The sequence below is a fragment of the Platalea leucorodia genome, assembly GCF_965183815.1.
Source record: "Platalea leucorodia genome assembly, chromosome: 9".
NCBI classification, from domain to species: Eukaryota; Metazoa; Chordata; class Aves; order Pelecaniformes; family Threskiornithidae; genus Platalea; species Platalea leucorodia.
The window spans coordinates 34,082,603-34,109,340 of record NC_138831.1 but is presented as its reverse complement, the minus strand read 5'-3'; the positions used below and the strand labels follow the sequence as shown (position 1 = coordinate 34,109,340).

The 26,738-nt window shown below is 38.4% G+C and overlaps 2 protein-coding genes across 2 annotated transcripts in view; both read right to left on the bottom strand.

The window, feature by feature from the left end:
- Positions 1 to 6,277, bottom strand: part of LOC309595282 (transient receptor potential cation channel subfamily M member 1-like) — a gene marked incomplete at both ends in the record, with an annotated part of 31,114 nt that extends 24,837 nt beyond the window's left edge. Inside the window, 4 exons of the mRNA XM_082322047.1 lie at positions 65 to 115; positions 1,069 to 1,203; positions 5,258 to 5,358; positions 6,220 to 6,277. Of these exons, the coding sequence (XP_082178173.1) occupies positions 65 to 115; positions 1,069 to 1,203; positions 5,258 to 5,358; positions 6,220 to 6,277 (345 nt within the window). The remainder of the gene's footprint in view (positions 1 to 64; positions 116 to 1,068; positions 1,204 to 5,257; positions 5,359 to 6,219) is intronic.
- A 6,796-nt stretch (positions 6,278 to 13,073) lies between these two features.
- LOC309594975 (transient receptor potential cation channel subfamily M member 1-like) lies at positions 13,074 to 26,533 on the bottom strand (the record flags this gene model as incomplete). The annotated part of the gene is made up of 7 exons (XM_082321417.1): positions 26,504 to 26,533; positions 20,974 to 21,053; positions 19,964 to 20,159; positions 18,569 to 18,782; positions 16,662 to 16,786; positions 15,784 to 15,955; positions 13,074 to 13,252 (listed from the first exon to the last, which is right to left on the bottom strand). Exons 1-7 carry the CDS (start codon positions 26,528 to 26,530, stop codon positions 13,074 to 13,076), a joined length of 993 nt encoding a protein of 330 aa, XP_082177543.1. The 5' UTR covers positions 26,531 to 26,533.
- Positions 26,534 to 26,738: the final 205 nt, after the last annotated feature.

Genomic DNA, 26,738 nt, shown 5'->3' with positions numbered 1-26,738 from the left:
TTACTGTTGACTCACATGGTTAATGTAATCATGCAAATGTAATGCTACTGTTAGTTAAGCTTACCTTTTTCACATCTCTGACTAGCAAATGCAGCGTATTTGGTGGACCCAATCTCTGAAACAAAAATCATTCACGGTCCATTAGAGCTTCAATTCTTCAGATTTTTTGCAAACACAAATGTAATTAATGATCTGGCACTGTAAGCAGAACTTTAGGCAACCATGTGCCATCACACTCTGCAGGGGTGAAAAGAAGGAACTGGGCTACAATGACAAACACGTTTCTATCAAGAGCTGTGTAATCCCTTTCTTATAATCCTTTATGCGGTGATTCAAGTCACAGCAGTTTGTGGTACTGTCTGAACTTGTACTTGCTGCAGGAGCCATAAAGGGACTGAAGGACTAGACTGAGGTTGTATGTTGTATGAATGCTGCCCTACACTACCTGCCACTTAAATGACGGGAAGAAAAACAGTCTAGAAATAGTTATGTTCCTAATGAATTTGCTGTGGGCTGGGCTGGGGAGAATTTGAATAAAAAAGCATGATGTTCTATGGTTTTGGGAAAAACATTTTGCTTTGCTGGACCACAAGGAAAAATGATACTGACTTCTGCTATGTGCTAAGAATAAAAGTGCTGTGTAACTACTTTGCCAAATTTACAGGCTTATTTCAATAATATTAAAGTATACATACATGAAAAGTAATTGAGATTAAAAGTAAATGACCACTACTGGCTGGTATTAAATTTTGACTATCTACATTAGTTCTTTAAGTGTTCTGAAGGTGCATTTTAAATACATCACTATATTTACATAACAAACTGCAATAGCTTCTGAAAGCTGCTGTAGGCTTATTAATTAGGAATGTGTATATGTAGGGAAACAATAGGACATTGTATGTAGTAGCAACGGCTCCCTTTACCGCTCTCCAACATCTGTGTATTGTCAGGGCTCAGAGCTTTTTGGAAAAACAAGCACATCTCAGAAGGAGAAGAAGAAAAAGGATGCCCCTGTTAAATACAGTAGCAAAGATGTCACAGGGAATTTTATTATTTCTGCTCACTCACGGTATTATAAAGTTCTTCCAGTCGAGGAATAGTGAGGAAGTGCTGCATGTTCACTCCATTCTCAATAAGTAGTTTCACAAAGTCCACTCGATCCAGAACCAGTGCATCCAGCATAGCCTGCTCCAGGGAATTCACCTGAATTGCAGAATGGAGAATGTGAGACTACATGAGCACTGAAGAGTTGGTTGGCCAACAACCACAAACACTTTCATTACTTAGGATATTCTCAAGTTCCCAAATATGTTGATTAATCTCTAAGTGAAAAGGAATTTAGAAAATGATATTTTACGCGTGTTCAAGTCAATACAGATGGTAGAGTTTTCCGATGAGCTCTTGGGCGAGAGGAGAGCAGTGAAAGAAACCTTTAGCAACACAACTGTAGCTTTCAATAATTTTGTTTAGTATTTTTAACTAAACCAAGCATACCATGCTTGACACATGTGAAAAAGAGATTTACTTGCTCAACATGATAGGAACAAGTAAAATTTAAGAAAAATGCACTGTATACTGTTAAGAAGAGGTTGACATAATTTACCCTGATAACTCGCATATGTATCACCCACTCAAACTGCTGCCTCACAGAGAAAGCTCAACATATAATGCTGAAAGACTCAAATCATTTGGGAAGAAGCACGTCCTCTTCCCTTTAGCTTACCTTAGCTCCCCTTAGCTACCAACTTAGCTTTGCCTTTGGAAAATGTTGGTCAGGAAGTCTAACGGATCTTCTCTTAATATGGTCTAAGAGGTTAGAACCCAGTAGGAGAGGGGAAAACCCCTTGAGCAGCAATCCCCTTGACACATGAACTTTAATCCAGACAACAGAACGATCTAACGTATTGCAACTGGAAAACAAAGCACTTGGAAATGGAGATATTTAAACTGCCTTCACTGGATAAATAACATGTACAAGGAAGGATGAAGATGTTCACTGGTGTTCTTATTGCCTTCTGACAAGTGCAGGGAAGGTGCAGCAGATAAGCACTGAGTTGTACTGTTGTGGTATGGCTGCATGTGGTGCACACAAGATAAGAGAGGGATTCCTGGCTCAAAGACTGAACAGTATCCCTGCAGAGTCTACTGCTGATCTTGTGAGACTGTGCAAATGAGCATTCTATAGAATGAAAATATGTATTTTCCTTCTCTCTTTGTGCCCCCAGGATGAAAAAAAAATGAATTCTTTAACAGTTTTAATACAAATAATCTTGTCTCACCCAGTTCAGGAGTTCAAGCTTTCTTGGGTCTGTTTCTTCTTCTGGCTCTTCTTTTCCTTTTCCTCCCTTTTTCTTCCCTTTTCCTTTCCCTCTGGCTGCTTTAGTCTGAGCTGCTGGAGATTTCTTTTCCTTCTCAGTAGCTGTACCGTCAGGAGCTGTAAGGCTTCCTAAAGGCTGTATTTAATAATGCATTAGAAGTATTAGAAATCTAACTGATCGCACAGTGACTATTTCAGTGAATACACTCTTATTGAACTCACTCCCCAGTCACCACTCCTCACACGCAGTCAACTAAAAATGATAATTTCCTTCAGTATAAGGACCTTTTTCCATAGCCACAGCTTTACACTTTTTTTAAAGCTTTTATGTCTAATGTAGTCAATAACACTGAAAGTCAAAGTAATGAAGTAGGTAGACTGTGGAGGATTTCTCTCGCAAAATAAAATCAGTGCAAGAAGCCTGGGAAGAGACACTACTCAGTTGTGTGACTGTGGTGGTTTAACCCCAGCCGGCAACTAAGTACGACACAGCCGCTCACTCGCTCCCCCCCAGTGGGATGGGGGAGAGAATTAGAAAAGTAAAAGTGAGAAAACTCATGAGTTGAGACAAAGACAGATTAATAGGTAAAGCAAAAGCCATGCACACAAACAAAGCAAACCAAGGAATTAATTCACTACTTCCCACCAGCAGGCAGGTGGTCAGCCATGTCCAGGAAAGCAGGGCTCCATCATGTGTAATGGTTACTTGGGAAAACAAATGCCATCAGTCTGAACACCACCTCCCTCATCTTCTTCCCCCAGCTTTATACGCTGAGCATGATGTCATATGGTGTGGAATAGCCCTTTGGTCAGTTGGGGTCAGCTGTCCCAGCTGTGCCCCCTCCCAGCTTCTTGTGCACCCCCATCCCACTCTCTGGTGGGGTGAGGTGAGAAGCAGAAAAGGCCTTGACTCTGTGTAAGCACTGCTCAGCAGTAACTAAGACATCCCTGTGCTATCAACACTGTTTCCAGAACAAATCCAAAACATAGCCCCATACTAGCTACTGTGAAGAAAATGAACTCTACCCCAGCCAAAACCAGCACGATGACACTTAAGTTTCTTTGCTCTCAGACAAAGCAATAGTTGTCAAAATAAATAGCAACAAGCATGATAAGGAGCTGGACAGAAAGAGCTTAACAAGAATGTTACATGACGCCAAATAGCATCCATACTGAGGAGGCAGAAAGGAGAGGGAAGGGAGCCACTAACGGGTTCATTTACATTGTGCAGACAATATTTCTGTTTATACCTCCTTCAGACACATTTACTCTTTGCAACGTTCTTCCCCTTTCCAGCCTATCTACCCAAGACAGGCACGCACACATGCAAATAACTTGACGCTACTGGTCTGTGATTTGGAGGCTTAACTTGCTCCAGCTAATGCTTAGGTTATATAACCTCCACGAATGTGTAAACTGGATTACAACTATCTGTGCTCTGCAAAGAGAAGTACAGAACCAAGCCTTTAACAAGGCTTGTGTTCTGTGGTTTTGTTCGTCTTAAAAATATGTTCTCTGCCTAGCTACCATGAATCCATTCGTAAGCCTGGACAAAACTGCAACTGCCAGCTTGCAGCACAGGCTAGTCTGAAAGCAATCTTTATGAATTTGAAATGACAGTGAATCGCAATTGACTGATACCGTTTCCAGAAATTTTTGCAGAGTATGACTATGAAATAGGTCAAAGCAGTAACTGGCTTCAGTTGCTAGGTGATACCTCTGAATCTAACCACAATAATATGGAGATTGGAACGTTCCGTCCAAATAAATGCTTTATAGTAGTAATACTTCATCATGTTTAGGATGAGTAAATCCTCTCTGTATAAGCATTTTAATGAACCTTGAATATTGGAAACGTCACATTACTAGAAATGAAGGAATAAACCAGCACATGCAGCAACATTTGTTTAAATTTAATTATAAGGGCTTCCAAATTAAATAAATCTCACCATTATGTATAGCATGCACATGAATAGCGTTCCTTTCAGTGTCATTTTATTGCATAGTTTCAGGAAAGACAACTAATTAAAAAAAAAAATCTTGCACTTCATTCTTACTGCCTCTTTTAGGCTGATCTCCTCATGACACTTTACAGTAATTCAACACCAGATGGTTCACACAGTAAAGCAAAAAGCATGAATACCGTGAGACACAAAAGTGGCTTAAATAAAGGATTTTAGTTACACAGATGAATAAAGGCACTGCAGTGTTTCAGCATTGACTTCAACTAGTGCAGCATCAAACTCCAATAATTTGAGAAAGAAAATCCAATTTCAGGACCTAAAGCTTTACTGAAGATCTGCTTCTTAGTTCATTTGGCACAGCTCTGCCTGCCAGAGGCCTGTTTTCTGCAATGGTTTCTTCTGGTCATCAGGATTTTGCTCCATTAAACCAAATAGAGATTTTCACAGCTGTTAATGAAGTGGGCAACACAATTCCTTCTAAGCAGTTCCGTGGATTCCTTGCCACATACTTTAATAGGTAGCTGGGGACCTTGCCAACTGCTAGCACATGTCAATGACACAGACCGTCAGATGTCTACGCAAAGCTAGCGCATCACACAAGTTCACTGGGGGTGACCAGGACTGCTATTGTCCAGCTGTATGTAAGGTCACAGACTGTTTCCAGTAAATGCCTTTTTTTTTTTTTTTGGCTTTCAAATCCCACAAGGGACCTTAAATAAGGTTATTTTTCTGCTTGTCATGAAATTGCTTTTCTTTCTTTCACAGAGTTTAAATTACTGCTAAATATTTGCAAATGGCATTATAAGGAAGTTTCAAAACAAATAGGTCATTCTTAATTAATGAGATATCCTACATCAGTTCGGCATAAAACAGAATTCAATACTGTTTCTCCTGCCAACAAAATCCAAGGTGTGAGTATTCCACCACTTATTTTAAATTGTTAACAAACAGTATGATTAGGAAAACTTTGTCTTACTGGCCAGTGGTGTCCGAAGACAAAGATTTGGCTGCGTGCAATGTCTACACGATTCCAGGCCAAAGCCAAGCTGAGCTGGTCTGGAGCAGATGCATTGGTACCTAAAGAGAAACACACAGATGTTTAGTATTTCATGCATGATGAAACAAGATTGGACAACCTTCTGTAATTCACTTCTCCAAGAACTAGAAAACAGCAAGCCTGACTTCATATCATACTACCATTATAATAATTCTACCACAAAGCAGTGGATTCATCAAATCAATTTATAGCCTCTTCCATTTAACCCCATAATACTAATTTCAAAAGGATTAATCAGATTCTCTCCCTTTTTTCCTTAAAGTTCCCACATGGACTTTATATTCTGATGCTAAATATAGGCATGTAACTGTTCTAGAAGACTCCTCCTCTCAGCTCCTCTGGCTGACACTGTAGATATGAGTATAGAAATTCCTCTCTTTATTTCTTAGCTTTGGGGACTCCAGTGATCCCATACTGAGCCCATATCAACTACTATATACCTGCAGACAGAAACAAGTTATTTCAGCAAATATAACAAACTCCAAACAAATATGGAACTGATCCTAAATTTTGCCCTAAGGCTTAAAGAGCACAATCTGAGATCTGGAAAAATCCAGATAGTCTTTTAAGCTTCCCACCTTTTTTCCTAACTTTATTAGTATATGCTAGAACTGCAAAAAAATGTGTTGAAATATCAGTAGTATAGTTGTTGCAGCATTCCCATCCCAGGCTTTCAGGTGAGGACAGCCAAACAAAACTTTCAATCTAGATTTTATGCTTCAAGCTAATCTGAACCTTAAGCCAAGCATCTTCAGGTTACTTGTTAGAATCGAACTGAATAAATCAAAGACTTAAACATCAAGAGTGAACCTCAGACAGTGTATAGTACTGTCTTCTTGGGATCAATTTGTGCATCCTTCCTAACTGCTTGCAAAACCCACCTTTGAGGAGAGCAGTTAAGATAGACATCTCAATGTCCTGTTGCCCTTCAGACCCCATGCGGAACACGGTAATCTAAAGGACAGCATAAAACCAAACACACAAAATTACAACACATGAAAGAGAGAGACTAAACATGTAGATAGAAAAAAGAGCAGAATGTTGAAGCTTTGTTATTTTCTAAGACTTGAGATTTTTCAAAAAATACAGTCCCACTAATTTTTTCTTTGAAATTTAATTTTCACAAAAGCATTTAATTAAATTCTTTAAATAAAGGTATCCTAAAATATCCCTGCATTGGCAAACATGATGAACTACTTCAAAGTTCTTCACCAAACCTGTGAATTTTGAAAAGTAGTGACAAAAACTGCCATGCCAAACTGATTGTTTTCTAACAGTTCTATTACTTTCCAGTAGTAATGGAAATGCCAGCTTGGAAATGGAAATGCTAGTTACCTGAAATAACTATCATAGAATTAATTTTATTGATGATAACACTCAAACATTTTTTCGTTGCTGGATATGCTACATATTGACAACCAAAAAGGCAGAATCAACTAATAAAGAAAAGCAATAATTTCCAGTCACATTTGCTTAGCTGAGTCCATTACAATTCACAGATTTTAAAAATAGTAATTCGTATAAACCTTAGCCATTGAACTATATATTAAAAGATTAATAATTCAAAAGCAGAATAACCTAATATTCTATGTTGATTAAGTTAATACTGAATGCAGACAAAAAATAACAAATTCTTAATTTTCCAGAAGCAACTCTTCACAGCAGATGCTAGCATTAAGTACTGGAAATAGCAATTTTCTCAACAGTTGGAATAGATTTTACATAAACACAAAGATACATGACATTACAATAGAGAAGAACTAAAGGAAAAATTCTATTAATTAACAAGAAAGCAAACAAAATTATCAACAAATGCAAACCATAAGCCTGCTTAGGCTGCACAGCCAGCGTCTGAATTTTGCTGAGTATATCAGGCCTGCTCTGATGCACATTTTAAATTCGAAGCAGTTTGACTAAGGCAGCTGTGGACTCTCTTTTCTCAATCAATTCCTCTAGGAAGGCTGACTCTCTTACAGTCAGCTTATCATAGTCATGCTTATTACCAACTTGACTTCTGATGAAGGCATATGTATGGAACTAATCTTGGCACCATACAAATGTAAATATATAAACAGTATGTCTACATTACCCAGACAATCTAAAGACTTCACATTTGGAGCCCTTAAGTAAGATTTTATATAATCAACTGGGCATGCTAGTAATACTTCTGAAAGCGTAAGAAAAAAGCACAGATGGCTGTCCATTTGATTGCAGTACAGAGCTGCATTACTAGAAAATACAGCATTTGACATATTCTGTTCCAAGTGGCATTTGCAGCTGGATTAATCCTTAGAGAATTTAGTTCTGGCAAAGGTATTTAAATATATGTTGCTAAAAATCATTCAAAATTGCATAATCTGGCTTTTATGAACACAAGAACTAAGTAGTATCAAAATCTGACCAAAAATCAAGAAATGGAAATAAAACTAAAATTGACCTTCTCTTCTTGCAGAAATCCCTCCCACACTAAAGGGAATTCAGCATCAAATGTAATGAACCTTGGAGAGAAAAGCATTGGAGAGAATGAAGGAAGAAGGGAAACACAATTAGGAGAAGAGACTTCTATGATACTAAGGGCAACTACTTTAAGCATTTAAGTATTTAGCTGTTATCTTGAAATGCAAGCAAGCACTCCCTTGGCAGCTGAGATCGACATGATAAAGAAAAGTCAGAGGCATGAGCCAATGCCCAGCATAATCTCTGGAAAAAGGCCAGCTATTTGGAGAGTGCGGAGAATAAGAAACTGGTAGAAAGTCTGCAACAACCCGGCCATTACTTGACACAGATTCCCATCCCAATCCTATGTAATTTTAATTGTCACAGGACACCTTCCTGAAACGCTTTGAGAATGGCTTTGTAGATTAATCCTGAGAGCCACTGGTCATGTTTTTTCATGTGTTCCTTGACTTAGCCAAAATCTCCTAACTTCACTGAATATTTTGCACGAGCTTTTACCTGTGAGAGGCTAGGCTCCTATGGCAGAAAATATGCAACAGTACAGTTGCCATTATACTGTAAGAAATAATTTTACTTAACATTTGAAAAATTTCAAAACCAATTTTAGTGTCCATCTTCCCAAAGCAGGAGAAAGAAAAAATAGCAAACTTCTTTATAGCATAAACTTCCTTTATGTTCCAAATTCTTTGCTAGCCACCTTTCTACTGATGTGAGACTTAGAGAGGATTGAAAAGTAGAACAGGACATCTCAGAGAATCAGAGTTCATTCAGTGGATATGATGAACTGGATTTCTGGAGGTTTTTTATGCTCCTCTTTGTTCCTTGACTGGAACATCAGGGATAATTCTAATCTGATAAAAGTGATCTCCTCATTTCCAGTGTTTACTTTAATTGCTCAAGAGTAATGTAAAAATAATGCCTTGATTGGTACGTTGATCATTGGGAGCAGCTTGTATAAAAAGAGTACTAGCACAAAGCTTAATGTACAGATTTGAGGAAGTTTCTTTGCGTTATGATTAGTACCACTGTGCTAAGTTCAGCTCTGTATCCTATTACTCTAAGTGGGGATCAAGTGGTAACTTTCTTGCATTAGCCCTTCACTCGCTAATAATGTCAAGTCAATATGAAACCACACAACAGAAAATGATGGAACCAGAAGCATGCCTGTGCATGGTAGTGACAGCTCTAGCAAAAAATGATGGGACTGCTCATGTTTTGTGATCTCTGTGTGTAAATCAGGTCAAATTTTAGACAATTTGATTCAGATCTTACTTGCACAAAAGCTATTACTTAAGAATCAATGGCACTTACACAAGTAACATATAGGGGCTGCTCTCCTTTTTCACAACAATGCACCTGACCTCATGCTCAAAACTATATCACTGCACCGATTCCGAAGTATGTATGTCAAGGCTTAGATAACTAAAAATTACATTGTATTCATTTTCTTTGCTCCAAATCTGAGACTGGAAATGCAAACACCGGCAGCTACTACATGCAGTATTGCCATGGCAAGTAACAAGCAAGTACTCCAGCGAAAATACTTATTTCCCACCTCCTGTCATACTTCTCTGGGTACCAAAGCAGGATTTATTATTTCTCATCAAAGAACTAAACAATTACTTCTAGAAATCAAAAGAACACTCCATACTGAAACGAGTAAGAACTGTAAGGAATGCTACATTCAGTTTATTGTTTATTTAAAATTTTAAGAAAAAATCATCTATTGGAGACAGTATTAAACCTGGGAAGGCCAGAGTTTAGAGTTTGTCTCCAAGCTGACCAAAGACAGAAAGCGTGGGCTGTATGGAAGGAAAACACGCTTAGTTTTAAGGGAGCACGAAACACCATTTTTCTAAGAACTTAGAAAAAATTCCGTCTTTTCTCAGCCTCCTAAGAAAAGTTTCATCTGTCATACAAATACTTTCTTTATAGCTGCTCCTGTTAGAGGCATCACTTCCTTAGTGATACAATTAGGCATCCTGAAGAACGAAACTGCCCCACATATAATGCTTAAATTCAATAGCAGTTTCGTTATCTGATTCCCTACACACAGTCTGAGGAGAAGGTTGTGGTAGTTCTCTCTTGTTTCTGTCTAATAGAAATATGCAACTTTAGCAAAAAACATAAAAATATCAGCCATACCAGTTCCAGCTGTAATTTAAAAAAACACAAAAAAATCCATCAGACTGTTCATCTGCTATTAAAACAGCTACTTAGGATTTCTATGAAAGAATGAAATGGAATTATACCAGGACTCAAGGTAGAGATCATATTTACAAAAATTCACTAAGACAATTAGTCAAGGAAAAACACTCAAGGATTCATTTTGCCTGCAAAGGCACAATAAACACAACCTCAAGACACTGTTCACAGATGACAGGTGCGAATGTTAAAGATTTTCTTTTCCTGAGCACACTTTTCTCTGTAGCTGGGATATGGCAGACATGGAGGAACCTGACTGAGGGGTACAGTACATAGAATAGGCCTGCAACAAGCCAGGATCAAGCAAGGCTGGGACCTTCACGAACACTTAATGTTTCAATTTCTTTTGAAAGACCTCAATAGCCCATTTTACTGGAATGAAAGTCTGTGAAAAAGTAACTATATCAGAAGACCAAAACTGTGCTGATGCACTCTGAATGCTTACAGCTCCTAGGAACCCTTTCTTCAGTTATCCTTCCTCTACATTCTGCAGTTGATCCTGGTTTTAGTGCATTTATCTCAGTGTCTTAGTCTGCCTTGTGGAAGTCTGTGAAAAAAGACTCCTATCAACTTACACAGGAGAAGAATCTGAAATTGGTTTTAGAGGCTTTCCAGAAGACAAAATCTCGTTCTTGGCCTATGCTTATGAATGAATGATTGTGTATGTTTATGGAGCTATATGGAGAGGGGAGGGGGGGGAAGTTTACACTGTAACCCTGGGAGAATGGCACTTGAAAGTACTCTATAAAGTTTGGTCACAGAAATTCTCTTTGTGAACTACTTTTAGGACACTTACAAGTTCTTTTTTTTTCATGCACTCCATAAGAATGATGAACAGCTGATGAGCTTGATTCCTGTTGTAGTTAAAGGTTTTCTGGATGGTAACTAGAAGCTGGTCCCTAAGGGATTCACTTATTATCCTAAACGAAAAATGAGACATAAAAGAAGACATTGCCAGAATTAATATATATTCAGAAGGCTTGCTGTTTGAGAAACCATTTTTCATCCTTCATTTTGAAAATAAATGAAAACACACAGCATCTTTGCATTCAGTACAGGTAAGGAGTTCATGAAGAGTTAACAGTAATCAAGAAATTCATACCCAGACTGGCTCTTATGCATCTCAGTACCTCAGCATTGATTTACAAACTTGCAGGGAACTTGAACTATCCTTTCACCCTGGAATATAATGCAGGTAGCTCTTACTCCTGTTATATATTATAGATACACGTTAGTTAAGAATTTCAGTCTTCAGATTTCAGCAGTACACCTTACAGGACCCCCTACCTTTGCCTCTAAATGTTGCAAGGCCCTTTGCATATAGCTAAAAACCCCAAAATATTTCACACTACTGATATGTCACCTTGGTTATCTTGGTTATCCTCTTAAACAGAAGATTTAAATTGCTAGCGTATCTGAAACCTCATAATATTCAACTGAGAAACAACTCAAAAGGCGACTAAAGAAATTAGATCAAAAACATTCTAGAAAGGTCAGAAGTGTTTGATCTCTCAAAGCAATCTGAAACAGAGCCCTTCGATCTTTATTCAATAAAACACGTGTATTTTCAGATGATGGCAAACATTACGAGCAGACATTCAAAGCAGTGAGACAGCTGAGCCTGTGAAGTGCAGTAAAATTCGAAGTTCATTGTGAGAAAATGATTCTTTTAGACAGCAGGGCTGATGAAAAATTCTCATTACAGACCTGCCTTACCAGATGAATGCATTTATCTCATCATAATTATCGGAGAGGAAAACGGGACACTGCACTGGGAGAGAAAGTCACGCAGTGAGTGCCATCTCAGACAGACTGATCCTAATAAGCTCTTTCAATTACCTGTAAGCTGATAGGAAGGATGAATGAGAAAGGAAAAAAAAAGAAGGAAAGTTAAGGAGCCTCGGTCGACGGAAAGGAAAAGAAAGTTGCTGAATCATTAAATACCATTGGTACTGTTGGTAGGATTAAACATGTACTATGTGTAAACATCAAAAAAATCCAGCATCAGAGCTGCTCTCCGAATTCAGCAAATAACATCTGCACTGCTTGGCTTCACTAGTTGTCTGCTTAATATTTAATCCAAGCTAAGCTTCAATTTCAGTCAAGGAAATAGGCTATTTCTTCAGTGTAATATGGGTGTGTCATACCCTAATCAAGACAATATACTAGGTTTTTGCCTGAATCTGGCTACTAAAGATAAAATTCTGATATTAACAAAAACAATGGGAAATCTATGTTACTTGACTGGGAGAAGCAATATTTTCAATTAAAAATGCAATACTCTGCTTCCACTTGGAGTATTTGTCAGGACAGATCTTTTACTCTGCAGAGCAGACGAGCTTTATGCCGCTAGCATAGGCTTTGTATCTTCTTTAAACTAACCGTACTTTCTATCAACCAAAGGGGCAGACAACCAATGATAAAAATAACAGATTCCAGAAAACTTTGGATTAGGAGTGACTTTTACAGGTTCATTTGGGCAATGGACAGGAGGGCTGTGGAGCAGAATGCTCCAGACAACATCCTCCACTCTGTTCATGTCATCAGGAAGCACTGCCCTGAAGAACCATCATAGATGCAAAAAACAGCAGGAAAATGGAAGGAAGCCCAATATTTTTTCAGCTGGTCTGGCACTCTTGGAGAATGAAGCTCATTCACACAACATACTAGAATCAGGCAGTACAAGTTTTGCAAATACATGCACTAATTAACCTCAGCCCTGGGCTGAGAAAAAGTAATTCTTGGGAGTCACTTGTTCCTTGCTTCTAACACGCCCAATCCAGCATCAAGTATAGTGCAGCAAATTTTGATGCAGCTTGTATGACAGTGTGCTGCACTGAGAGCAAGCTTGTTTCAATGGACCATCATATACATTGCAAGTGGTAACAATTCGTACTCATTAACGCCAGGGCTAAGATCAAACAGGCAACAAAAGTTGGCTGACAGCAGAATGCCGCTGTTAGTAGCATTCCATCCCTGAGGTATTTTTTTATGAAGCTTTAATGAAAGCAAGGCATATAGTCCTATGTTGTCCTCCCAAGCAAGACACAGCTTTGGTGAAGATCTCAAAATCTTACCCTCCTTCTTCTGAATACTTGTGCGCAAATGACAGAATATCCGATGCTCGTCCACTACCATCACATATCACGACAGGGAGAGGGGGTTCTTCCCGTAGACACTCTAAGACAATGGAGATCACATTGGGACCCCCTTCCACTATGAGCCCAACTACAGGAACACCTTGTCCCAGCCCTGCAAAAAAACAGAACAGAAGCAAAAATAGAAGTGTCATTGAAACTTAGTTTAAGAGGTTGGGATATTATGAGCGGATGTAATTTCTGTGTTACAGCATCACTTCAAACCAGAGCAGCTAGGAAAAATGATGGCCATTTCATGGCCAACACCAGGAAAAATGTTCATATGCCATTTCACAGCCCCAAAAGGAAAAGAGTAAGATGTATCTCTGCCCTTGCTTTTGCATCAGCTCCATACTGATCATTTATTCACTCACTGTTGGTGAACTGTTTGTAATCTCTTGCAACAGACACCATGTACAGATAAAACAGCTAACATGATTCTCCTATTACTTCACTAGCTTCACTGTTACTTGGATGGCTCCCAGCTACTGTGTCTTTGATGCTTTAACTCTTCATTGGTTACCTACAGGAAGTCTTCAGTAAGGTGACATATACCTATGCTTTCTCCTAAAATAGAAAATATGAAATTAGTGTCTTTATCATGAGGCTGAAATGGCTGGCCGATGGAAGAGACGACAGCTGAGCATCCCTTTGCTGTCCCTGCCTCACTGTGATCTCCAGGCATAGGATGACAAAGGGAAGCCCACAGGTCACATGGTCTCAGTAGCCTTGGTCACAAGATACTTTGGGAAATGAAGGACAAAACATTACCTGAAGGCTGACTAATCCCACTATTATAAGCATTTGAATTCAGTTCTTAACCTGTAAAATGACCAGCACTTTATAAAGAAGATGCACTTTTTTGTACAGCTGAGAATGCGTGAAAGAGTTCATATTTTCAACCTTCATTCCTCTCTGAAGAACAGGAACACCATGCACAATAACAGCAGAAGCTTCCTGACATCCTCCTGTCAGTATACCCCAGCTCTGGTAAGGAGGAGTCACAGAGCATGGGCCGGCCTGTGTGTCCATGAAATCCTTAATGATTCCTGCTGAGATTTCCAGAAGAGGTGCCTGTGCTTGAAGTGATTAAAAAGAAACAAAACAACTCCCTGTATGTTGTTACTAGTAGGTGTACTGCAGCCCTTCACAGAACTCTTAATTCCTATGTGTATTCCCAACTTTGTCCTTCTCATGACAAAAATCACCAAATGCTGCTTAAATCAGAACCAATATCCCCAGCCCCAGTGGTACTAAAAGAAATGATACAGAACATCTTGCCTCTGGGCCCCGGCTTCCTTATCTTCCAAGCCAGTGCTCCCTTTTACAGTGTTACAGCTCTCCCAGCACTTCCGCAGAAGACAAACATGAAAAAAGCATAGCTAACGTTAGCTCTTTCTAATGTCTGTGGGCAACAGCGCACAACACTGTCTCCACACTGAAAGGCAAGGGGCATCATTTTGGTGAGTTGTTTCTTAAGCTTACCGTAGGCAAAAAGCAGTACTTAAAGACTTTCCAGAATGTTTAGGTATCTTGTGGCTGATCTCTAACTGTGCCTTCCGGCTTTACCTGGCACTCTACTTCATTTTTCTGCTCTACCTATAAGAGCACTTAAGCCCTGTTAGAAACTTTTGTAGAGTTTAATGCAATTGTCATTCTGAATGTTTGTTTTTTTTCTTATTTATACAGGCCTACACAGGTTACAATGGCATCTGTAAGAAGTCAGAAAGGCAACTGGTAGAACTGATGTCTATTCTCCAGTAGCTCTTAATTGAAGCGTGGATTCAAAGACTATTAACTTTTTTGCAACCATTTTTAATTAGGTTGTTGTCATGTTGTTTTTGTTTTTTTTTTAAAGTTGCTGGAAAACCACAGCTACTAATTTTTATTATTTATTTCCTTTTTTAAAAAATCAATTTTTTCTACAAAAATGTTATTGAAAAGTTGTCTTTTACAAGAATTTTTTCTAAGCTAATGACAGAAAGAATTCTAGAAAGTTGTTTTAGAGAGGCTGTAAGAACTGGCAGAAATTTTAAAACTGCACTAAACTCTAAATATGAAAGCACTGATGTGAAATTATCTGGATAATGGCTTCACTAAAAATCAAAATCCCAGCTGAGTTTGTCTGGAAGATCAAAGAATTTTCAGTGTGATATTTTGGACAAAACAAATTCATATAAAAGAGCAAATAAAATGTTAGTATGAACATTTGGAATCAGAAACCACTGAGCCGCATAGGATTCCTGTAAACAGGAACTGTACAAAATCACCCCATTCTGTGTATTTACTGCTGCTTATGAATGCTTCTAGCTAGAAGTGCACAAATTCTTTACATTTCCCTTTCTTTAAATTCTTACTGCTTTGAAGCTTCTCCTCACTATTATTTGTCAGCTTTTCTTTCTCCCTTTATGCCACGCAAACCCAATACAAATCCTTACTTTTCTGGGTTTTCCATGCTGTTAGACGTGGGCTCTTTCACCACCTATCAGACAGCGTATGTTCTAGTTTAGTCACACAGTCCTGATCAAATTCCTGCTAGAAAGAGCTGGAAGAAGCGTTTAATTTCAATAACTTGAAGTATTTCAAGCCCTTCTTCCCTCCCTTCCTTTAAGATGTTATGTTTACAGTTTGCCCCACTGTACTTACGTGTGTTAATTTTCTGGAGGGAAATGTGTTTTTCCAACTGACGTCGTAACTTTACTTCAGCTCCGTATTTACCTAGCGTACCATTGTCTGCCAGAATGAAGTGGGTATGGGAACTGTTGAGCACAGAGAGCTTACTTAGAGGGTTTGACATTGTTTGGTAAACCCGTGTTACCTGTGTGTCAAAAGGATAGATGCACCTAGATTAGAACTAAGAACTAAATGTGAAAATCCCCCACACTGCCCAACAGAACCACGTGCCTTATGAGAAAACAAATCAACCAGATCTTTATAACCAAAAATAGAGGAAAATTAGAAATGGAGCTTGCTTTTACATTCAAAACTTGAACTCTTCACAGCAGTGTTTTCTTTGGAGGATGACAGTCACACCTGTGCACTCTCCTGCCTGTTCCCCTAAGCTCACTAATGTACTCTCCTTGATCACACACTGCGTCACATAATCCTCTTACTGCATTAGAAAATATTCTCATTTGGAGTTCCTAGTAATGAATAAGCCACTGCAGAGTACCCATCTACAATAAATGCCAGCCTTGTACACATAAAGGCTCTTATATGATTTATAGAAGTCTGAGCACGCCACACTGAAGTTAGGACCTAAAACTGTCACCGTAGAGAGGTCTCTACTATCAAAAGCAATGGAAACCTCACTAGCTCCATATTTACTTTGAGGTCATATAAGACAACCTGACAAATATATTTAAACGACAGCTTTTCTTCAAGAAATTGTTCAATTTCAGCTCTTAGGCATGCTTTAGAAACAGCGAAAATATTAATACTCCAAAAAGATGAACGGTGTACTTTGTTATACAGCTGGCATTGCTAATTACACAGGAGTTAAGACTTACTCCTTAAAGACTTACATCTTTTCCTATCAGATCTTCCTTGTTTTCTACAATGCCCCACGGCGCAATTCCTATGGCACATATTCGTCCTCTGGATTTGGAAGAATGATCTTTCAAGGCATCTCCCACATGACGAATGACACCTATAGGTACAATTAATTTAATTCATTCCTGGCACTTTTTAGAGATCACTAAACAACAGAATTTTCTTCTTGCCTCTTACGGAGCTAACTGCTTTTCTGGATTGCTTTCACTACTAACCTGGTATCTCTATAATAGAACATGCAATGCAGACAAATCCATGCTTTTATTTTGTAATAGGTGTGTGTAAATCCTATTGCCTTTTCACATCCTTGTTCTGAATTCAATGAAGTCTTTGAAAGATCTACCCAGTTACTTAACTTGTCACAGTGTAATGTGTACCATTGTCTGGAATTATATTATTCATTGTACACAATGATAAACACATATGGAATGCTATCACTGCGGTCTGAACAAGCAAAAGCTCCAACCCTGTAGTTATCTAAGAAACATGTTTTCCCTTAAAAATTATTCTGAATAGCAATCATCATCTTCCCTTAAAGACATTAGACCTTTGTTGTAAAATGAAATTAAAAGGAATTCATTCTTATCTTACATAGTTTTCTGAGAAAAAACTTGATATCGAGATTTATTTCAGCTTAATAAAGATATTGTTATAGAAATATTATAATGAAAGTTTGCATCTGATTGTTTTTTGAGAATCACTCAGAATTGATATTAACATAAATGAAATTAATTAGAAATCAGCTGATCTCAAAATGTAACAATATATAGGGAATCACCAAACATGTCTTTCAAATTTTGGACATCATATCAGACACTGTTTATTTGACAGAATCCAGGAACAGCATCAAAAACCTCCTGGTGGAGTTAAGTAGAGTTGCTGTACAACTGATGATTCATATGGTCAAAAAGGAAACACAGAAACAGAAAACTGTTTCAGGTGGCCAGAAGACCGGAGGAAAATGCAAACAGGAGATTGCAATGTCTTCAAGTAGAGACTTTTACAACTGACTTCAGGTTTGTGTTTCAAGAGTGCTAATTTATAGTCATTCATTTAAGAACAAATATCTTACTTAATTTCAAGACAGAGCGTGTGCACATGTGGTGGTGGGTGATCCCATGCAGACAGTGACTCAGGGACATGGCATTCAAGGTGGATTATCAATTGATCACTAACTCTCAGAGAGATCACACAGACTAAAGGCTAACTCAGTCCTTTGCTGCATGAACAGGGAAGTGTCAAATGGAAGCAGAAAGGCTGCTTTACTTCAGGGATTAAAAGCTTCATCAAGCACTGTCTCAAAAATCGCAGTGTCCAAAATTCAAGAAGGCTGTTAAAAAACTAGAAAGAGTTCAAAGCAGAGGTGTGATAATGACTGAAGGACTGGAAAACATGCTTAGTGTGAGAGTTTTATGGAACTCAGCATGTGCAGTTTGACAAAAGTGCTGTGTATGAAAATATACTTTTAGTATAGGAAATATACTTTTAGTAACAGATCTTTGTACAAAAAAAAAAACAACAAAAAAACAGTAAGAAGCTAAAGCTAGGCAAATTTGGAGTAGGAGGTTTCTTAACTACAAGGATAACCAACCACCAAAAAAAAAAGTATTATAACTACTGGTAGATTCCTTGCTACTGAAACCAAGGTTGAAATTTTTTTTTCAGGGGAAACACCGAGTAATGCAAATCGATATTGACCCAGGAAAATCTTATGGTCAGGGCTGGGTAGGAGATTAACACAAATGATTACAATGCTCCTTTTTTGGTCTAGTGGCTAATGACTCATTCATGTAGATTTAAATCTTCTGCCTGTGGGAAAGATTAGTGAATGAACATCACTGAATTCTTAAGTAAACTAAAAGTGCTGGTAATTCCTTACCTGTACTAACACCTCCAGTGAAAATCCAAGCTCCTGTGGTCATGGCAGCCTTTATCAGACCTTTTCCAAATACTTGCTTTAATTTAGGCTGCATTTCAAAGTTCTGGAGGCCTCCATGGACAGAGATTAAGAGTTTGGGCAGTTCCAGTTGCCAGTCTTTCACCATGAGATGCAGCAGAGAATCTGGTTTAGTGTCATATGACACACGGATATACTGCAAAGAGTAATGCGTAATATTATCACTCCATCTGCTCTGTAAATTGTCTATTGACTGAGCAAAGAATGGTTATACTAAGCCTTCCATCTTGAAGAAAGAGTTTCACAATTTTTAAGCAACACATTATTAAATTTCTCTTCTGCTTGTGATTAGAAGAAACAGGTTGAAACCTTTCACGTTGCTATTGAGAATTTACCATTCACTTCACGCATTTTAAAAGCACCACTTTCCTCTCTTCACCTGCAAAACTGACTGCAATCAAATGATCCTAAGCTCTTATTACAAATCCGCATTGTTGGGAGCTACCTATTTGAAATGACTGGAAGGTGTTTTGTATGTTCCTAAAACCTCTGGTCTGACTGCCAAAGAGAAGCAACAATCTTCATAAAAAATAGGAAGCTTATGTTACATTTTATCCCATTCACTGCTGATGTACATATTTCTGCCTCCAAAGCAATGATTTGCATTCTTCTCAGTTTAGTTCCACCATTGTGATTTCTTTTCAAACTACTACTCTATCAAAGAAAACTATGAAATAAACTCGTGTTTATTTCTGCTTTAAAAACAAACCACCACTAACAAAAACCACCAACCTCTCCCATACATTTTGTACAAGTTTTTGCAGTGTGGTTGTTTCCAGTGGCAGTCTCAGCACAGAGATAAGAAAGCAAATGGGCAAAGAAAGAAATCTAGGTTTGGATTTGTTCAGAAGAGAGGCAAAACAGAAAGAGATTTTTTTACAGCAGCCTGACTTGCTGTTACTTCTGCTGCTAAGAAAACTCAACAGTCCATTTTCCAGCTCTGTCAGGCCTCCATCTTTCAGAAAGGCAAGATTAATTACCATGCTGGGTTATTTGGCCCACAAATCTAATACAAACAGATGGAATCTTGGGCATTAATACATGCAGCTGCCTCCTTAGCTGTTATTTACTGACATTAACTTCAATGAAACTGTTTCATCAAGACATTATAGGGTGCTACCTAAGTATTAGGTATTATTTTTCTCTTGCCTTCTCTCTCTCTTTCTCCTTTTCAGCATCTTGTCCACACCTTTCTGAGACAGCAAAGAGACCTCCTTTGATTTCAATGGATTATGCACTGAGTGAGCTGGAATCCTGACGCATATCTATTAAGCCAACATACCAGATGAACACCTTAGCGTAGCCTATGCTCCTTACCATGGCCTTATTTGAATGTCCTCCTCCCTGGAATTCAAGGTTTCCATAGGCATCAGTTGGGTATGTTTGGGTGTGTTTACTGACGGACCATTTCTCTGGCTGAGCTTCCACTTGCTTTGTTTCTTCTCCATTTTTATTAGCTGTTATACTTGGAGGAGGTGGAATATGTTGGTTAATAAGCTGGCCACAGCAGCACCTGTAAGTTAAAATTTGAAGTGACTTTGATTACAGTATCTTCAATATTGCATAGCGATTTAAAAAAGAAAAAAAAAAGGAATAGATCAGAAATTATATTTTCAACTGACCATGCCTTGCGCTACATGAATCATAGAAACACCTCTTCTAGGTCTTATCTGCTGTATTTGCATACACGCATATGCCACAATTACCAGCCCACAGGTGTTTCTTAACAAGCAAAGATAAAATTCACTTCACTTCTGTTATACACTGGAAAGCTGTTCTAGGCTAAAGGACAGGGAAGGAAGAAGAATGCAGAACAGGAGTGGTGACCATCTGTTTCTTACTCAGAGGTGATAGCTAGCATGTGACATAAACTGTTACGTTATCCAAACAAGCTGGACCACAATTTAGCTAGCCCATGCAGTAGCAGTAATATTAATATTTGGACTAAGAATTCCAGTCCCTCTGTATAGCATTGTTATTGGTAGTGTCATACCAGCTGTGAAGAACAGTACCACTTGCTTCACAGTGCACATTATTGCATTTTTGCTTTCAGAATTTAGTATGAACTTATGCCCTGGTTTGCAAAGCTAGGAACTAACAACTCACTGCCTCTCCTGCTGCCCAGCCTTATCATCTCTGTATGACATGTCCCATGTCTCTGTACAGACTTGAGTGCAAGCATGTCTTGCACTTTTATTCCCCCATCATCTCACTTTAAGGGCAGTGAGTAAATTGGGTCTCAGTTTCACATGTCTAAACCCAAATCAAGTCCAGTTTCTTCAGCATTAACCTTTTCTGTTGGCCAAAACAAAAATTTCAAATGTTACCTGCTAATGTCTTTGTTGTTGGCAATTACATAGATGCATTCTCTTTTTGAAAAGGTCTTCTCTATCCAAGCCTTTTGACCCTTAAAAGGAAGAAAAATTAAGAAGAAACATACTGAAATATTTCTGTGTGGCAGATATAGTAACATTTGCCTTCTATTTTTAGCTACTGTTTTTAAAAACAAGCACTGAATTCGTTAAATCACTTTTAAACACCAGATGCATCTACTTGTGAAGCACGTAGGTGATGTGAATTGTCCATGACTTGGATAAAATTCAAACCTTGAATGTGTGTGAAAACCTTTATGTGCAAAGATGCTGGTCTTTAAGTTACAATGTTTATCCGAAGGTCTACCAAAAATGCAGCTACTTCTTCCTATTTTAGTAAACAGTAAATGGACTCAAAGTAGTACAGAAAAACAGCATAAATTGTGACATAAGTAGATTAGTAGTATTTACTCCAAATAATACTTTAGTATTGTTCTTTGTATGTAGAAATTGCTTCCCAAAAACTTGCCCTGCTTGATTAACAATCTTCTCAAAATAATTTTTTCCTGTTGTAAATCAAGTTCCAGTCATTCCTAAGGCACCTTCCTCTTAACAAGATGTGTCTTAGGAGGAGGCATTCCTTAAATTAAAAGAATGTTTGACAGAAAAAGCACAAACTCTTCAGGCATGGTGTATCTGTGAAACAGGAGGAGGAAAACAACCTTGAAGACAAAATAAAAATGTGTTCGCCTATTATACTGTGTTTGCAAACCAGAAATTAGACCAAGCTCACAGCCATTTTAAAAACAACAATGCGTAGGCAAGCTAGAACAAAAATCATAGATCTGCTCAACGTGGTTAGAAAGTCTGTTGCAGAAGTGTAGTCCAGTTGAGTTTGGGAACACTGAAGGGAATGAGTTCAGAAATAGCTGCAGGCCAGAGTTTCCCATAGTTTCTTACTTGCAGACCCCAGGCTTTCTCTGTCCCTGCAACCATCAGCAAGGCAACGGATCATCATGATTGCAATAATAAACCAACATTTAGTGGTAAATTTAAAAAAGTGAACTAAAAAGCAGCCTTTTAATTTTAAAGAAATCAAAAATGTTAAAACACACTCACGATTTGATGACACCAATAACTTTGCCTTGCTGATGAAAGCTGCTTCTTCTGAACTTCAATTAGGAAACTGTGTCTTAATTCATTTTTCAAGTAGCAAGCAAATGTCATATGTTTTGCTTTAGTTTCCTCTGTGGAAGTGAAATTAAATTTTTGCAGAGACAAAAGCTAAAAATTACACGAGAACTTTCAGGTGCCTTCAACAAAAAAAAATGGGCCTTTCCTAGAGAAAGATCTAAAAACCTTGCTGATTTCCTGACTTAAGAAAGTCAACTGCAGATTTCTGTTGGATGAATGCTCTGTCAGCCTGTCTGGTAATAGCTTCGAGACTGGACTAGCCCCCTAAGTGCTGCACAGTCTACAGCATGATGAATAGAGGCTGTGGTAGTTCATCTTTTTTTCTTGTGTGAGCAAGAGCTGCCTCTGAAGTTCCTTTGTTTGTTGACTTGTTAGTTTCTGTCTGGCTTCTTCGTTTCCTCCATCATGTCTGAAATATTAGGAGGGTACTTGAAGTTCCCTCATTGCAAATAATTGCAAATAACTTTAAAACCCAAGCTTCTACTTCATGAAAAAGCTGTCCATAATCTGTCCAGGTATGTAAACGTTTGCCTCTTTCAGGTGCTTCTGGGCCAGAACACCTTGATGGTCAGTGGTTTGGCAGATCCTGCACTTCTGCTCTCCACTCTAATATACTTACTGGTTTACCAAGGCAGAACCACCTTGTTTCATTTTAAAATGAGTTATTTGGGAGCTCATAGCACCACAGAGTGAGGAAGAGTTAAGAACTCATTAGACGAAACTTCATGTAGCTTACAATGTTACTTGCTTCCTGAATGACAAGGCATATATTTCAGGCATTCAGCATAAAACGCTTGATTATGTAGCAAATTTTGAAGGAAGAGAGCGTTAAATTTACTATCTAAAAGGCTGTGTGACTTGGTCAGCTTTCCTGTGCCAACTCCATACATTCCTTCTTCAAATGAACCTAAAAAGCCTTTGTTCCCAAAAATATTTAAAAGATTCTTTTTATATGCTTTCTGACAAGGCTTTTACAAGATGACAAGTTTTAGCAATAGTATTATTAGAAATAGAGCTCAGAAAATGCTTTAGTTTTATAGCAATGGAGTCTAGTTATTGAGGTGCAGGTCTAGAAAGGTACAGAAGAAAACACTCAAGACAGGGAGATCCATGAGGCTGTGGTATGCGGAGGTGGGTGGTTATATCAAACAAATGCCATTTACCTGTTCAGAACCAGATTTCGCTAATTCACAGGTATTCAGGCCGTTCGAAATGTTCAGAGAGACAAAAGCAGTCTATTTGATTGGAATTACACTAGCTTTTCAAAATTAATCCAAAACCACAGTGTCCAAATTCGCTGCTGTTTTACAACTATGTCCAATGTTGTTACTTGTGCTTATACACACCATAATAGCTTATGATATTTAATGTTATAAAATGAACTTAACAGGAAACTGTTACAGAGGTTATGTCATTTATCTACTTTTTAAATTATATATTTTAATTTTTAATTAGTTATAATTGATTTAGGTTTTATTATTATTTTATATATTTTAAACGCATTCACCTCTTTCCCCAAATAAAATTTTAGACTTCTTTGTGGTCTCTGAAAACTCCTTGACTGAGTGACACAAATGTCCAAATCAATCCCACAGTGCAGGAAACACTCTTCGAAATATAAATGGTAACAGATGCTGCACATGTAACTGTTCTGTAAAGAATACTGGAAAATGGAAGCTAGAAATATCAAAACAACTTGGATTCTTACTCCGTCACTGAGTTCTGCTTTACCTTATTTCTCGTAGTTTACCGAAGAACAGAGTTTCCTTTGCTATTTTGTGTGCTTCATGTAAAAGCAGTTAATTAACCACTGGATTAAGTCACAGACTTAATATCTGTGTTTGGAAGAAAGCTTGTGCATCCTGGTATCTAAAATGAGCTCTACAATACAGCTGAGCTCTCAGCTGTGCAGTCATTCTTAAAACCGCTCTCATAGGAGGTCTATTATCTACTGCTACATTGAAAAAAACCTTACAACTCACAACTAAAAATCCTGTTAGAAATCAGTCACTATAGGCACTACAGTTGGACAACGCATTATGCTTTACTGGCTTATTTTTCTGTGCTTAATGAGAGGAAGGCAAAAGCAGGCGTTACAGATTGGGTAAATAAAACCTCAGCACATTTGGTCAGCCTTTGAAGTTTCACTGCTTTTGTCTATTTAATCTGCTTAACCAAAGCTTCATTATAATCCAGTGCAAATACTTGAGCAGAAACATTCACTGTCAGAAAACGGGCACTTTCCCCACTTATTTGATACAGATTCTGTACGTTCCTCTCTCTGGATTGAAATTTATTTGGTTTCTTGAGGAAAAATATAAGCATGCATACTGTCTATCGTGAGTTTGAAAAAAAAAAGCGCTTTTTAACAGTCTTGGAATGGGTGAATTGTTAAAGGACTACAACAGAGCAGCTACAGTTTTCAGACCAATAGCCAGTGGGAGCATTAGGCTGACAGACAAGCAGTTGCTCCCAGCAGGATTATGACACTAAAAAACACTGCACATTTTCCATTCATGTCTAAGAAACACAAAAAAGCAAGATCCCAACTTGTTGATAGTAGTAAAGTGCAAACCTGCTTATTATTGCAAATCCTGAATGTACTAATCAGAATCTAATTTTTAAAAAAGACATTTCAGATGTTCAGTGGCATATTTTCTCTCCTTTACGAAAACTGACAACAGGTCTCCTAAATTATGATAAAAAACAAGCCAAACCAAACCACTGCTAATTTTTGGTCTTCAGCCTAGAAATCAATATGTTGCCAAGAAACAGTATTAATTGATACTGTTTATATTATTCCACTTTATGGATTTGTTAGTTCTCTTTAGCATTAAAAGAAGGTATCCTCCTGCAGAAGGTCCTCCTCCAGAAAGGAATGGAAATCAGTGTTGTTGGTTTGTAAATCATGAGTTAACAAAATCAAGACAAATAGTCACCTTTCAAATACAGCCATTAATAAACACAAGAACTAGTTCTACAAAGACCAGTTGTCCTTTGACTATCACAAGCAAACTACACTATTTGCTGAGAAACATGCCTATCCAGGGCTGCAGACATGCAGTAAATGAAGAGAAAATTTTCTCTCACCACCACAAACAGACAATTCCAGTCTGCTGATAAATTAACATTAAATTTTATGTATTTCACTTCACGTATAACCAACCAGTCAATGAACAAGTACTGAGCCTGAATTTCAGGCCATACCAAAACAGAGCCAGCAGCTCTGTTTCACTGCAGCTTCATGCAAGAGCAGCAGGTGGGCTCTGGACCAAGGCACCTCTGGTGAAAATCCAGGGTGAGAATCAACACAGGAGAGCAAAGCCACTGGAAACATCATGCTACAAACTCTTAAACGCCATTGTGCCACCTGAAGCTGTGAACTTCAGTTGTCATATACCTCTGCAGGATAGCAGCAGTATTTAGTGTCTGTGAACAATCATAATGATAAAACTACCACCAAAGGAAGTGAAAGAATTTGGGGTGTGAAAGGGGGGCAGAGATGAGAGTCATAGTGTCAGCGGAGCATATCCAAAGCCCAAACTCAACCAGACCTAAAGCCAATGTAGTTAGCCCTCTCAACTGCCACGATCCCCAAAGAGAGATGCTCCACCCAACAGGGACACGTCTTTGCTGAATGGCTTGGCATGCTTGACTTGGTCACAGGATGGGATGGGGCTTTGGCCTTATCTTGCAGCTAGAGAGCATCCGCTGTAGGACAGCTCTTGGGCACCTGGAGCCCTACAAAAGAGCACATGCTCCCCAGCTGCTGCACTCCAGTGAGGGTTTGCCTGCACCAGGCACAGCTGGTCAGCAGACAAGCGGGCATGCAAAGAGCAGTGCTGGGTGCCTGGAGCCATGTACAGGGATCAGACGCAGCAGACAGTGCCTGGCACACAGATGCAATGAGGGAGTAGCAGGGGACCAAATGAACGTATGTCATGCATAATATGGGGTTTGACAAAGCCGTTCAGGCTAAATCAAGCACAGAATTACACAAAAATGGAGTTGGCCAGGCAGCAGAGCTCACATCTGTGGAATAATAGAAATTACTTTCACCAACATCTTGTTAAGATGTGGATTGATTATTGTCCTTTACAGAAACATTCAGCTGTAACCCTGTTCACACCATCTTACCAACATTTCCTGGTAATCCTCCTTTAGCTTGCAGTATGCTGCAAAAGGTGGTATCACCAGGGAAGTCAAATCTCAACTGTGTTGCCCAATTATTTAATTAGAATGGTCTACAGAATTAAACTGGGATATTTATGCCAGATTTTAGCAAAGAGACGTTTGCTTTGATGAGATAGTAAGAGAAATAAGTAATCCGAAAATGGAATGAAATTCAAACCATGTGCATGGTGTGTGCATTCACCATGTATACAAGTCCACAGAGTTTTGTATATGCCATGTAGGTAATCACATGCAGTTGCTGTTACTTGAGAGAAAACAAGTAAGAACTCTGCCCAATAAACACCTGGGAGAAAAAAGAAAAAAAAAAATCATTATATTAGCAGAATCCCTGTTATCTGGAACTTAAAAACTGATATTAGAAAGATTTCTATTTTGTGCTGCCTTTATGCAAC